Genomic DNA, 13,510 nt, shown 5'->3' on the forward strand with positions numbered 1-13,510 from the left:
AGCAAGAATTCTGGAATGGATTGCCATTTTCTTCTTCAGGGGATCTTCCCGATCCAGGAATTAAACCCAGGTCTCCTACATTGCAAGTGGCCTCCTGAACTACAGGCAGATTCTTTACCAACTGAGTCACCAGGGAAGCCCTACATGTTAGTTGGAGAGAAAAACATATAATTAAAAATGCTTAAAGAAATAATGATTTTAATGATATAGTAATTGGAGAAACTTTTTACAGAATTTAGACCTTAGACTTGAAAGATGCAAATAAAAAAAAAGCCATGAATAACATGATTAGCAAGTATAAACAGTGAACAGATACGAAATCCCACAGCAAGCAAAGAGAAAGCATACATCTATTAACAAGACCAGAAGATGTGTAATAAATGTGTAATATACAAGTAAATGTATATCGGGTTCCAAATAACGTCTGAATCCCTCAAAAAACCTTCCCAATAAAATATATTATCTAACTATAATAAAGCTGAAATTTAATAACAAAGGAAGAATTAGAGGAGAGTCTAAAATATAATGCAACTAACTAACTTTTGAGAAAAAACATTTATAAAAATTAATAATATTTAAAGAACTTCATGATAAAATATCATGTTATGTCTAAAGCATATATCCAAAGAAGTTTTCTCTATTTTTAGTTTTATAACCTCTATCAAAAGAGAAGCCAATTTAGCAATAATAAAGAAAATATTTGATCCAAAAGTCCAAACAAAGAGACAGTGAGTAAACTCAAAACAAGAAAATAAATAAGAGCAGAAATTCACGCAATTAAAATAAAAAAAACTATGAAATATACATTAAGGAAAACAAAAAATTACTTAAAATATTCAAATAGATATATTTTTTTGTAAAAAAATTGATCAAAGGGAAATTAGAAATGAGATACAATTAAACCAAATTCAGACCTTCAAAGATTATTAGAAATGAATAGCATGCACTCAACTTAAAATAATGTTTACATTACAAATACTATATGCTAATAAATTTGAAAACAAAAAATAACGCAAAAGGATTAAAACATAAGCAAGGAAAACTTATTAAAGAAATCAACCTCCTATTCAAATCGCTCCAATCCACTGTATTCCCCTAACAAGCAAGTGTGCTATCAAAAACAATGGATCTATATTGTTTTTCTTTACTGAAGAAGAACAAGTTTCTTTATTCTTGAATTATACAAAGTATGACCAGATATAGTAAAATAGGAAAGACGTACAATTTATTTGCAAGGCACTTATAAGGTCAAAGGTGCATACTGTACAAGTAATATATATCAATAGAAACAAAGTTATAGATGTAGTTTCTTCATAAATTTATACTAAAATTTATAAATAAAAGTTAACCAGTAACAGTGCTCTAAAACCATATAAATAAAGAATGTTTATTTCCATTGTTTATGGAAATTATTTTCCATTATTTTCCATATTTGTTTCCATTTCCATGTTTATTATCCAACAATACACTTTTGATTTAATTCAGCAAATTTAAATATTTATTTACCGTATTAAAAAAGGATCAAAAATCATATAATTATCCAATATTTGTAGAAATTATGGAAAATCATTTTATAAATTTCTATGTCAATTTATAATAAAAACAAATTTAAAGAGAGGAAAACTTTTTGATTAAATAAAATATATGTACTGAAAAGCCCAAGTTGTATCATACTTAACAAGGAGTTTTCAGACTTCAGCTTATTAACATCAAAAGCAAGGCAAAGAGGGACTTCCCTGAGAGCCAGTGGTTAAGACTTTACCTTCCAACATGGGGGCGGGGCGGGGGGGCGGTGCAGATTCGATCCCTAATCAGGAAGCTATGATTCCACATACACTGGAGCCAAAAAAAAAAAAAAAATCATAAAAGATAAATAAATAGTGTAACACATTCAATGAAGACTTTAAAATGGTCCACATTAAAAAAAAACAAAAAACAAAACCCTTAAGAAAAAAGAGCAAGGCCAAGATATCCAAAGCCACTCCATATACTGGTGATTGTGAAAGTTGAAGAAAACATTAAATTTGTAAAGTTTCTGAAGTAAAAAAAAATATATAGTTGTAGGCATAAGGAATGAATGAATTATGTTCAATATTTCTGAAAGGTAATATTGGATGAGAATGGAGAATAACCTATTCAATTCAAGCTGGAAGGCAATGGTGAAGTCACTAAAGTAATTCCAGGTGATGGGTAGGAAAGAAGATACTTAAGCTGGCTTTGTTTTGAGAAAGAGGAAAAAGTGAATGTTGACAATTCATTACAGAAGTCTTATTCTTAAAAGTGGAAAATATTCTATTTTAAGACTTGGGGTGGTTTTTTGGTATAATTTTAAAATGGAAGTAGTAGGGGAAAACTGGGAAAAATTAAATACAATGTAATGAGTTCACATAAATTGAATCAAAGGAAGAATTGTGTTTTCTTGTTAGTTGGTTAGAGAGGGATCAGAGTAAAAATTGAGTTTCTCTTTATTCTATTTAATTTACATTACTTCTGTAATATTAATGTAAAATTACTATTTTATTTTGTCTCTCCTCTAACTATTAATTTGTGAAAAATTTAAAGTGAATGTAGATTTCATTCTCAGATGGAAATAAGACACTAAATAAGTACTTTTCCCTTCTCTTACCCTGTGCTTATAAAATAACATTTATCATTGCTGCCGCGGCTGCTGCAAAGTCGCTTCAGTCGTATCCGACTCTGTGCGACCCCATAGACGACAGCCCACCAGGCTCCCCCGTCCCTGGGATTCTCCAGGCAAGAACACTGGAGTGGGCTGCCATTTCCTTCTTCAGTACATGAAAGTGAAAAGTGAAGTGAAGTCGCTCAGTCGCATCTGACTCACAGCGACCCCATGGACTGCAGCCCACCAGACTCCTCCGTCCATAGGATTTTCCAGGCAAGAGTACTGGAGTGGGGTGTCATTGCCTTCTCCGACATTTATCATTGTGTTTCTTAATTTGCTTAACAGATTATACTGTCTCTCCAGACTATGTAGTTTTGAAGGCCATCTTGAATAAAGCTGCAGATCCCACCAGTCTGTGGGGAAGCAGTTTTATTTGAGATCCACCAAAGAAGAATGCTGTCAGGTGAATAATGTATTTCTAAATTAGAAATCCAGAGACTTTGACCTCATTAAATTAATGACCTCATGTATACTTCCTAGTTCTTCCATCAGAAAGACAACTTTGAAAATAGAGGAATTTTGATACTGATGAGCAAAATACAGAATTTATTTTCCAGAGGAAAATAACAATAGCCTTCAAACTGGAAATTCCAGTCCCTATTTGGATATAGGATAAAGTGGCTTCTGGCTGCAGATGATCTCTTTCCATCAGACTATCACTGATGCTGATTTTCTTTCCCTCAATTGTCTCAATATTCTTTGGTGTTTTTTTTTTTCATGGAGATATTGGTTAATGATGAGACGAGCCCTTCCCAGGGTGAGGAGATGAAAACACTTGGAAAGTATGGTGGCCATGCCAGTAATGTTGAGATTCTGGAGACACTGGGAATGCAGTAGTCAACACTCTTCTATGTCATGGCCAAAATGGTGCTCTCAGGAAGGGATTATTAGACCCTGACTATATTGCCAACAGAAGTATCCCTTTCCTTCTATCTTCTCCCCTGGATTCTCTTCCCTCTCCTCCTCCTTTCTCTTTCCCTTGCTCCTCTTTCCCTTCATTTTTCTTCCCTTAGCTGGTATATATATCTCTTTCATATGCTGTGGGATTTAGTATCCTTAGAACCTAAAAGGATCCTTATGACACAGTCTCGTATCTGCTTGGTTTTCACTCCATAGACGATAGGGTTCATAGTGGGAGGCAAGAGCAAATAAATATTGGCTACAATGATGTGGCATGATGGAGGAATCCTGTGACCCCCAAAGCGGTGAGAAAAGAAACAAAAGAAGGCTGGGCTGTAGGAGAAAACTATAGCACAGATGTGGGCAGTGCAGGTACTGAAGGCCTTCCACCGAGCTTCTGCTGAGGAGAGGCTGACCACCGCCCAGAGGATCATTGTGTAGGAGACTGAGATGCACAAGATGTCAAAACCCCCAATCAGGAGGGCAACCATCAGACCATAGATGACATTGATCTTGATATTTCCACAAGATAACTTGGCTACAGCCATGTGGTCACAGTAGGTATGGTGTATTATATTGCCTCTGCAATAGGGTAGTCTTTTGATGATGAAAGTCAAGGGAATGACAAGCAATACACCTCTCAGGAAAGTGACGAGCCCTGCCTTTGCAATAATAGGATTGGTGAGGATAGTTGAGTAACGCAGAGGGTAGCAGATGGCCACATAGCGGTCTAAGGCCATAAGCATAAGCACCCCAGACTCCATCCCTGTGAAGGCATAGATGAAGAACATCTGGACCAGGCATTCATCAAAGCTGATTTCCTTCAGGTGGAACCAGAAGATGCAGAGGGCTTTAGGAATTGTAGTAGTGCACATGACAAGGTCAGTTAGAGAAAGCATGGCCAAAAAGTAATACATGGACCTGTGCAAGGAATCCTCATATCGAATGAGGTAGAGGAGTCCACAATTACCAACCACAGCCACAACATACATTGTGCAGAATGGCAAAGAAATCCAGAAATGCCTGTCCTCCAGTCCTGGGATTCCAGTAAGAATGAATGAAGCTGGTGTCAAGTCTGTTTGGTTCAGAATTATCATGATCAAGTTGGTATAATCATTAAGCAGCTAGTAGGATTTTCGTGGGTTTCTTTGTTTTGTTTTCCAATCCTTCAGGATTAGAGGTGGAAAAGGAGAAAAGTCTTAGTTGTACTCTCTCTTTAATTTTCGACTTCTTTCAGTGAAATGTGCATTTTAATATCAAATGATCAAATTTTTAAATGCAGTAGAATACTTAAATAAGTTAAAACCAAGTATGTGTTCTATGTTAGTTCAGTTTATCAATTCATTCAACAGTTATTTAGCAGTACCTATGTCCCAAGTTCTGTCACATATATTGTTTCCACATTATTTTGAAACAAAAAATGGCATAGATTAAATCCTCATAAATTTATAATTAAAAGCAATTGGATTGAGACCTTTCTAATGAGGTTTTGTTAGAATATCTTATTTAAATGTTAATTGCGATACACATATTCTGTTGAGTATTTTCTTAAGGCAAACTTTGTTGATCACTTCTCGCATGACCTGACACAAGATAAGGTTGTTTTTATTGTTATTGATTCTAAAGGGTTATATTTCTGCTGTACTAAACTTTACAAATAGTAACTCATTAATCCTCACAAGTCCAGGAAGTATTTTTAAATTAATCTGCACTTTATAATTGATTAAATGGAGGCACTATGTAGATGAGACTTCTACATGTCTGAGTTGCTATATGTTCAATTCCAAAACTGAGCCCTCTCTGACCTCTTTTTCATGATTTATTTCTTCTAAATTTTGACAGAGAAAAGTGTGTTAGAAAAAATAGTGCCCTATAATAATAATGAAAATAAAAATATTCAGCTCCATCATTTTGATTGCTGAAGTTCACTTTCCTATATTTCAAACCTCCACATAATTGACCTTTGCATTTCTAAATAGTTTGTTCAGCTTGCTTTTTCTTCCTTTTTCTTTTATGATTGTTGCTGTTGAAATTATTCATTTTTATAGTATTATTGTTAATTAAGTCTCCTCATGTGATAATTATATTTTCTTCCTCTGTTCAATATTTTTCCTTTTGATGACAATTTTCTTTATTGGGCTTAGTATTTGGTATAGATATCTCAGACATTTTAACTCATTTTTAGATCTGTAGAACATTTTTACTGTTATTGTTGACAATTAAACACAATCTATCAGAGATAATCCTTTATAATTTGTCTATTTCTAGAAAGTCTCTGTACTTCTGCTTCTCTGAAACACAGCCTTTGCTAGTTTGACACATGATTCTCATCCAGAAATCCCCCTTCATCTCCTCTTTGTGTCATATCATTATTTGTGGACCTCATTATTCTTATTTCTATATTTCTGACTGCATGGAAAACATGTTTCTGAGAATATCCATGTCTGAATATGGCTTGTTATATTTATAATTTTGCTGGATTTAAAATTCTAGCTTTATTTTCCTTCAAGACATTTCTCTATTGTCTCCTAGCTTCCAATGTTGATTTTAAAGGAACATTCTGATTCTTGATCCTTTATATGTTAATTATTTTTCCTTTGTATTTCTTCATATGTTTTTTGGCCCTACACTAATTGAAAACCTTTTACATTTTTTGAGCTTTGTAGCTTAATGGTGATAATAAAGGTGTAAGTGTGCTTGTGTATGTCTTATTGCAAAGGCACTTAATGAGTTTTTGAGACTAGAACTCTATGACCTATTCTTTTGGAAATCTTTTTTTTTCACTGAATTTTATTAATTTCTTCTTAACTTATTTTTTCTTTGTATCTTTTTACAACTTCTGTTAGTCAGATATTGGTTCTTCTTAATTTATTCTCACTTTTTGCTACTTAATTTTTTTTATGTTCTATGTATTTGCTACAGTTTCCAGAAAAGCTCCTTCATTATATCTTCCAAATATCTTCACATATTTTGCTGTCTAATATTATGAATTTCCATTATCTTACTTTTATCTCCTTATTGTGAATATACTATACATATATATTTATATTTGTGTGTGTGTGTGTGTGTGTGCGCGCGCGCGTGCTCAGTCGCTCAGTCATGTCTGACTCTGCGGCCCCATAGGCTGTAGCCCACCAGGCTGCTCTGTTTTGGGTTTTTCCAGGCAAGAATACTGGAGTGCGTTGCCGTTTTCTCCTCCAGGGGATCTTCCTAACCCAGAGATCAAACTCATGCCCCTTGTGTCCCTTGCTTTGCCACAGCTGGCAGGCAGATTCTTTACCATAAGCACTACACATTTATGATTTGTATTTATATGCCTGGATGCTAAGTCATGTCCGACTCATAGATATATATACATCCCTGGGTCGGGAAGATCCCCTGGAGAAGGAAATGGCAACCCACTCCAGTACTCTTGCCTAGAAAATTCTACAGATGGAGGAGCCTTGTGGGCTACAGTCCATGGGGTCACGAAGAGTCGGCACGACTGAGCGACTTCACTTTCTATGTATGAGGCTTCCCTGATAATTCGGTAAAGAACGCCTGCAATGCAACAGACCCCAGTTCAAGTCCTGGGTTGGAAACTCTGCTGGGGAAGGGATAGACTACCTACTATAGTACTCTTGGGCTTCCCCTGTGGCTCGGCTGGTGAAGAATCTGCCCACAATGGGAGGAGAAGTGGGTTCAATCCCTGGGTTGGGAAGGTACTATATTGCTCCCTGAATGTTAATTCAAACTTCACAGTTTTAATGATTTATTCTTATAGCTTGCTTTGTTTTTTATCTTTTATTTTGGAAATGCTTCTTAATTGTCAATTTTTAACTACCAATTCACATTTAATAAAGAATCTTTAGAAAGGTGATTTGAAACTCCAGGTTATGAGTGAGTCTCATCAATTGATAGCACTTACTGAGTATTCTTCTAGGGACCTCTTCATTGCATCCCTAGTTATCAATGTTTACCATATCTCAGCTTATTAGTTGATTCTTCATTCCATAGGTATCATCACTGGTGTTGACATAAGCTATAACTGCAAAGGTAACAGACACCTTGTAATCAGCATTATAGACAAAAGAACAATGTATGTTGATAATAAAATAATATGTTTCTTTGATTACCGATATTGTCAGCAAGTTTTTTTTTCCTCTCAGGTGTGTAAAATTCTTTGTGTACATTATATTTTTCAGATAACTTTTACAGGCATTATTAAAAGTGACAAAACTAACAATTCACATATACATGTACATATACATATATATGCATAAAACACATGCCCACAAACACCATAGATATATGCATTGTTTGCATGAGTGGAAAAAATTTAGACTTTGAAATATATTTTTGAAAAATATTTGGTCAGCATAAATGAAATTGTCTTAAGTGATGAAAAACAAGATTGCTGCTCATTTGTCCCTTTCAATATATTTGATCAACCAACTCAATTCTAAGGAATTCATATAATATTGATAGAAGTAGAAAAGCTAGGGAAAACATAGATACACAGAAATTGAGAATATAAATATTCCAAAATTACCTGTGCTCTATTTTTAAGAATATAATTCTTAAATATGAGATGGAATATCCTATTTATGTCTCTTGTGTTTTCCTTTTTATGGTTCTAGTGTCCATTAATGAAACTAACTGTATTGTTATGTGAGAATATCTCATTTTCTATAAATTTATCAAACTCTTAAAGATAGAAGCTTATACCAAGTAACAAAATATTAACCACAAATTAGACCTTTTCCGGGATGGGGGAGCCTGGTGGGCTGCCATCTCTGGGGTCACACAGAGTCGGACATGACTGAAGCGACTTAGCAGCAGACCTTTTCCAAATTACATTCACATTGATTTTGAATGTAAGCTAAATAGTTCTCCAAGGAAAATGGATTCATACTGTGCTGTCAGTAGGTAAGTATATCAACATACAAGAATTAATAAATAGTAACATCAATACATGAATACCAGAACTTATCAAGTACAATATTTTATAGTCTGTCAGTTATTTCACTCTCAATTTCCATAGATAATCAGTTTATTTCCTTACTAGACTGTCCTCAATTTTATAACTGTTTGTTCTCTCAATATGACGGTGGATTCCTCCAACTAAATTTGCCATCTAAAATATATTTTAAAAAAGTCACAAATAGTGTCTCTAGAATGTAAATTAGATTCTCATTTGAGAAGAATATGAGGGCAGTTAAAAAACAAGAGTTTTGTGACCATGATGAAGAATGTGACCATTCTGTAGCTATTCTCCCATTCTTCTTGTTACGGGAGCGATTTAGACTTGACTTCTACTACAACAGAACCAAAGAAGCCTATTTGTTTAGGAAAACAACTAGATATTCATAGTCATGATGGAAAGTTACATTGGATTACAGTCTGTGAGGAAATAAACATTTCCAGGGAAGCTCAGTTTTTTACAATACTTCTGCCTTCAACTGGGTAGATGGAATCAAACCCCAAGTTGTAAGAATCTAACAGTCAGTTCATATACATTCCGAAACTCTCCACTTCTTTATACTGCCTACTAGTAAAAGAATCCTGTCTGCACTCTCACTTTTATATGCCCTTTAATACCTTGTTTTCTGGTGAGGAAACAATAAGCTGAATGCAATCTGTTTCAGATGGTCAGGAGTCTGGTCAAAAAACATCGCAATTCTACAAATTTACATACACATGTATGCACACAATTCTCAACTTTTTAATCCTTTGTTATCTGTACTACGGAAATGAGCATTTAAGAAAAAATATGTGTTGCAAATCCCAAGGGGAGATTTCAAAATATTGGAGGCACAGGTGCTCTTGTGGGAATCAAGCTTGATCCTATGGGAAGATAAAAAGTAATGAAAGTTTTCGGTTCTTACTACCCATACACACACACACACACACACACACACACACGGAAGTCGCTCAGTCGTGTCCGACTCTTTGCTACCCCATGGAGTGTAGCCCCCCAGGCTCCCCCGTCCATGGGATTTTCCAGGCATGAATACTGTAGTGGGTTGCCGTTTCCTTCTCCAGGGGATCTTCCCGACCCAGGGATCGAACCGGGTCTCCCTCATTGTAGGCAGACGCTTTACCGTCTGAGCCACCTGGTATGTAGATAAGCTAATAGTTCCATGTGTGTGTATTTGTGCGTTGTGTGAGAGCATGTATAAATAGCAAGGAATGAAAATAAAGAAAATAAATGCAAAATTTTAAATGAAAAATAATGACTTTAATATTTATTGCAGAGTATTGTTTCTTTCTGTAGAAGACATTATGGGAGACAAACTGAAAGCACTTGAGTTACAGAATGTTTCAATCATTCACACACCCATCTGTTTTCCTTTTATTTGTTTATTTTTTCATCTTTCTAAATAACATCACTGAGGATTTAGTACTCCCAGAACCTTCACGTTTAAGAAGAGGAAAATTGTGAACAAATTGAAAAATGCGTGCAACTTAGCCCAAAAACATATGTACAGCATTAAAGATACACAGGCTGTTCATGGGAATTAAACTCACCCCTATCTGAGGAGGAAAATGGAAGGTTTACATTCTTATCATCTATGAAAAGTGAAAGTGAAGTCGCTCAGTCGCCTCCAGACTCTCTGCGACCCCATGGACTGTAGCCTATGAGACTCCTCCATCCATGGGATTCTCCAGGCAAGAGTACTAGAGTGGGTTGACATTTCCTTCTCCAGGGGATCTTCCTGTCCCAGGGATGGAATCCGGGTCTCCCGCATTGTAGGCAGACATTTTACCATCTGAGCTACCAGGGAAGTTCTTTTCTTTAAATTCCGCAGTCAGTAGTATAAAAAACAAGACTAAGAAATTGAGGATTGTGCATGTACATATATTGCAGAATGATATCTTTTGACTAATACCCTAAACACCTGAACCAGATTGCATTCAGCTCTCTGCTTATCATCTATAAGATAAGACATAAACAAGAGAACAATTTCATATACATGCATCTGTTTGCTTTGTGTGAAGAAGTATATATAGGGGCTATAGAATGAACACTGTAGTGTTTAATGAATATTACTAATTTTAACATTTACAGAATTATTTACTTTCTGTGTCAGGCCCTTAAGGACACAAGCTGAAGATATTTACAATGTTTTGAAGGCTTTTAATTAACTCTCAAACACATATGTTCTCATGTCCCTTTATTTGTTTATTTTTCTTTCAAGTGACATTGAAGATGAATTTATGACATTGAGGAACTTCACCAGAAGATCAGACTTATTAAACATATATATTAAGTGAGGAATATTTAGATGCCCAAAGTTTGAGATTAATAACCATGATGATATAATGGCAATAACTAATAATAAAACATAACAACTGCTTCTAGTTTTATACCCTTTAGTTGGATGATAAAATCAATGCCTGCATATTTGTATTAATTGGAAAAATTAACGAGTTTAGAAAGAGATAATTTCAACACTTAAATTTCAGAAATTACAGTTACCGGATACATTTTTTTCCTTTTTTTATTCAAGGATAATTGCTTTACAATGTTGTGGTTGTCTCTGGTATACACCAATGTGAATTAGTTATTATTTTATATATAATACTATATTTTAATACATTATTATATTATAATATATTATTACATTACATTATATTATTTTATATTATATATTATATAACATATCATATATTTTTATATAGTCATTATTCTTTATATATATTATATATATTCTTTATATATATTCATTATCATTTATATACACACACACACACACACACACACACCCTCCTCTCAAGCCTCTCTCCCCTCTGTCCATTTCACCCCTGTTAGTTGTCACTGAGGGCAGGGCTGGGCTCCTTATGTTATATAGCAATTTCCAGCTAGTTGTATATTTTACACATGATAAGGTATATATGTCAAAAGTTTTAATAAACATTTGTTATATGTATTTTTGAAAAAAAGTTTTGACAATGTCCTATTAAAACAAAAGTTCTTCAAGTTTAAATGGATATTCACATCAGGGCTATTCAGCAAAATTATGACTAAATGAAAGTACATCATATGTATTTACACAATTTATTTAATGATTTCCCATTCTTAGATTTGTATGTTATTTTGCAGAAAAATGATACAAGTTTATATGTAGAAGAAAACATTTAGCACAGTGTGTTTTTACTTAATAATTTTTTACTGAGGTGAAATTCACATACCATTAAATTAACTATTTTACTCTTTGAAAAGTAAATTCAGGGCTGTGCAAATATGAGCACTATATAGTTCCAAAACATTTTTTTACCTCAAAGGGAAATCAGTAACTCATTGCCCCAGTTTTCTAGCTCCTGTCAATAAATAATTTGCATTCTGATTCAATGAGCTTACCTATTCTGAATATCTCATATAAAAGAAATCATAGAATTCTTAACCATTTATGTTGGGCTTTTTCACTTATGATTATGATGATACTTTCAAATTTCATCTCCATAACAGCATATAATTTTAATTTATTTTGATTGAAGTATACTTGATTTATAAAGTTGTATTGATTTCTGCTATATAGAAAAGGAATTCAGTTATACACATATATACATTTCAAAATATTCATTCCATTATTTATCATAGGATATGGCATATAATTCTCTGTGCTATACAGTAGGACCTTGTTGCTTATTCATTCCATATATAATAGTTTACATCTGCTAAACCCAGCTAAACCCAATCTCCACTCCACGTTTCCCCCCATTTGCTCTCTCCAGTAAACCATACATTTGTATTCTATATCTATGAATCTATTTCTCTTTTTTTTAATTTTATTTTATTTTTAAACTTTACATAATTGCATTAGTTTTGCCAAATATCAAAATGAATCCGCCACAGGTATACATGTGTTCCCCATCCTGAACCCTCCTCCCTCCTCCCTCCCCATACCATCCCTCTGGGTCGTCCCAGTGCACCAGCCCCAAGCATCCAGTATCATGCATCGAACCTGGACTGGCAACTTGTTTCATACATGATATTTTACATGTTTCAATGCCATTCTCCCAAATCTTCCACCCTCTCCCTCTCCCACAGAGTCCATAAGACTGTTCTATACATCAGTGTCTCTTTTGCTGTCTCGTACACAGGGTTGTCGTTACCATCTTTCTAAATTCCATATATATGCGTTAGTATACTGTATTGGTGTTTTTCTTTCTGGCTTACCTCACTCTGTATAATAGGCTCCAGTTTCATCCACCTCATTAGAACTGATTCAAATGTATTCTTTTTAATGGCTGAGTAATACTCCATTGTGTATATGTACCACTGCTTTCTTCTCCATTCATCTGCTGATGGACATCTAGGTTGCTTCCATGTCCTGGCTATTATAAACAGTGCTGTGATGAACATTGGGGTACACGTGTCTCTTTCCCTTCTGGTTTCCTCAGTGTGTATGCCCAGCAGTCGGATTGCTGGATCATAAGGCAGGTCTATTTCCAGTTTTTGAAGGAATCTCCACACTGTTCTCCATAGTGGCTGTACTAGTTTGCATTCCCACCAACAGTGTAAGAGGGTTCCCTTTTCTCCACACCCTCTCCAGCATTTATTACGTGTAGACTTTTGGATTGCAGCCATTCTGACTGGTGTGAAATGGTACCTCATAGTGGCTTTGATTTGCATTTCTCTGATAATGAATGATGTTGAGCATCTTTTCAGGTGTTTGTTAGCCATCTGTATGTCTTCTTTGGAGAAATGTCTATTTAGTTCTTTGGCCCATTTTTTGATTGGGTCATTTATTTTTCTGGAGTTGAGCTGTAGGAGTTGCTTGTATATTCTCGAGATTAGTTGTTTGTCAGTTGCTTCATTTGCTATTATCTTCTCCCATTCTGAAGGCTGTCTTTTCACCTTGCTAATAGTTTCCTTTGATGTGCAGAAGCTTTTAAGTTTAATTAGGTCCCATTTGTTTATTTTTGCTTTTATTTCCAATA

General features: G+C 34.7%; 1 protein-coding gene across 1 annotated transcript; it reads right to left on the bottom strand.

Annotated features, from left to right (window-relative positions):
- Positions 1-3,714: 3,714 nt before the first annotated feature.
- LOC129628163 (olfactory receptor 52N4-like) lies at positions 3,715-12,868 on the bottom strand. The gene is made up of 2 exons (XM_055547588.1): positions 12,847-12,868; positions 3,715-4,658 (listed from the first exon to the last, which is right to left on the bottom strand). The coding sequence occupies exons 1-2, from the start codon at positions 12,866-12,868 to the stop codon at positions 3,715-3,717; spliced, it is 966 nt and encodes a 321-aa protein (XP_055403563.1).
- Positions 12,869-13,510: the final 642 nt, after the last annotated feature.

This window comes from Bubalus kerabau, chromosome 15 (genome assembly GCF_029407905.1).
Source record: "Bubalus kerabau isolate K-KA32 ecotype Philippines breed swamp buffalo chromosome 15, PCC_UOA_SB_1v2, whole genome shotgun sequence".
NCBI lineage: Eukaryota > Metazoa > Chordata > Mammalia > Artiodactyla > Bovidae > Bubalus > Bubalus kerabau.

Coding starts and splice junctions, on each gene's coding strand:
- LOC129628163 (XM_055547588.1), bottom strand. CDS start 12,868: ATGAATGGAGAAGAAAGCAGTG. Junction 4,659..12,846: donor GAATGGAGAAGAAAGCAGTG/GTACATATACAC, acceptor TGAACCAAACAG/ACTTGACACCAGCTTCATTC.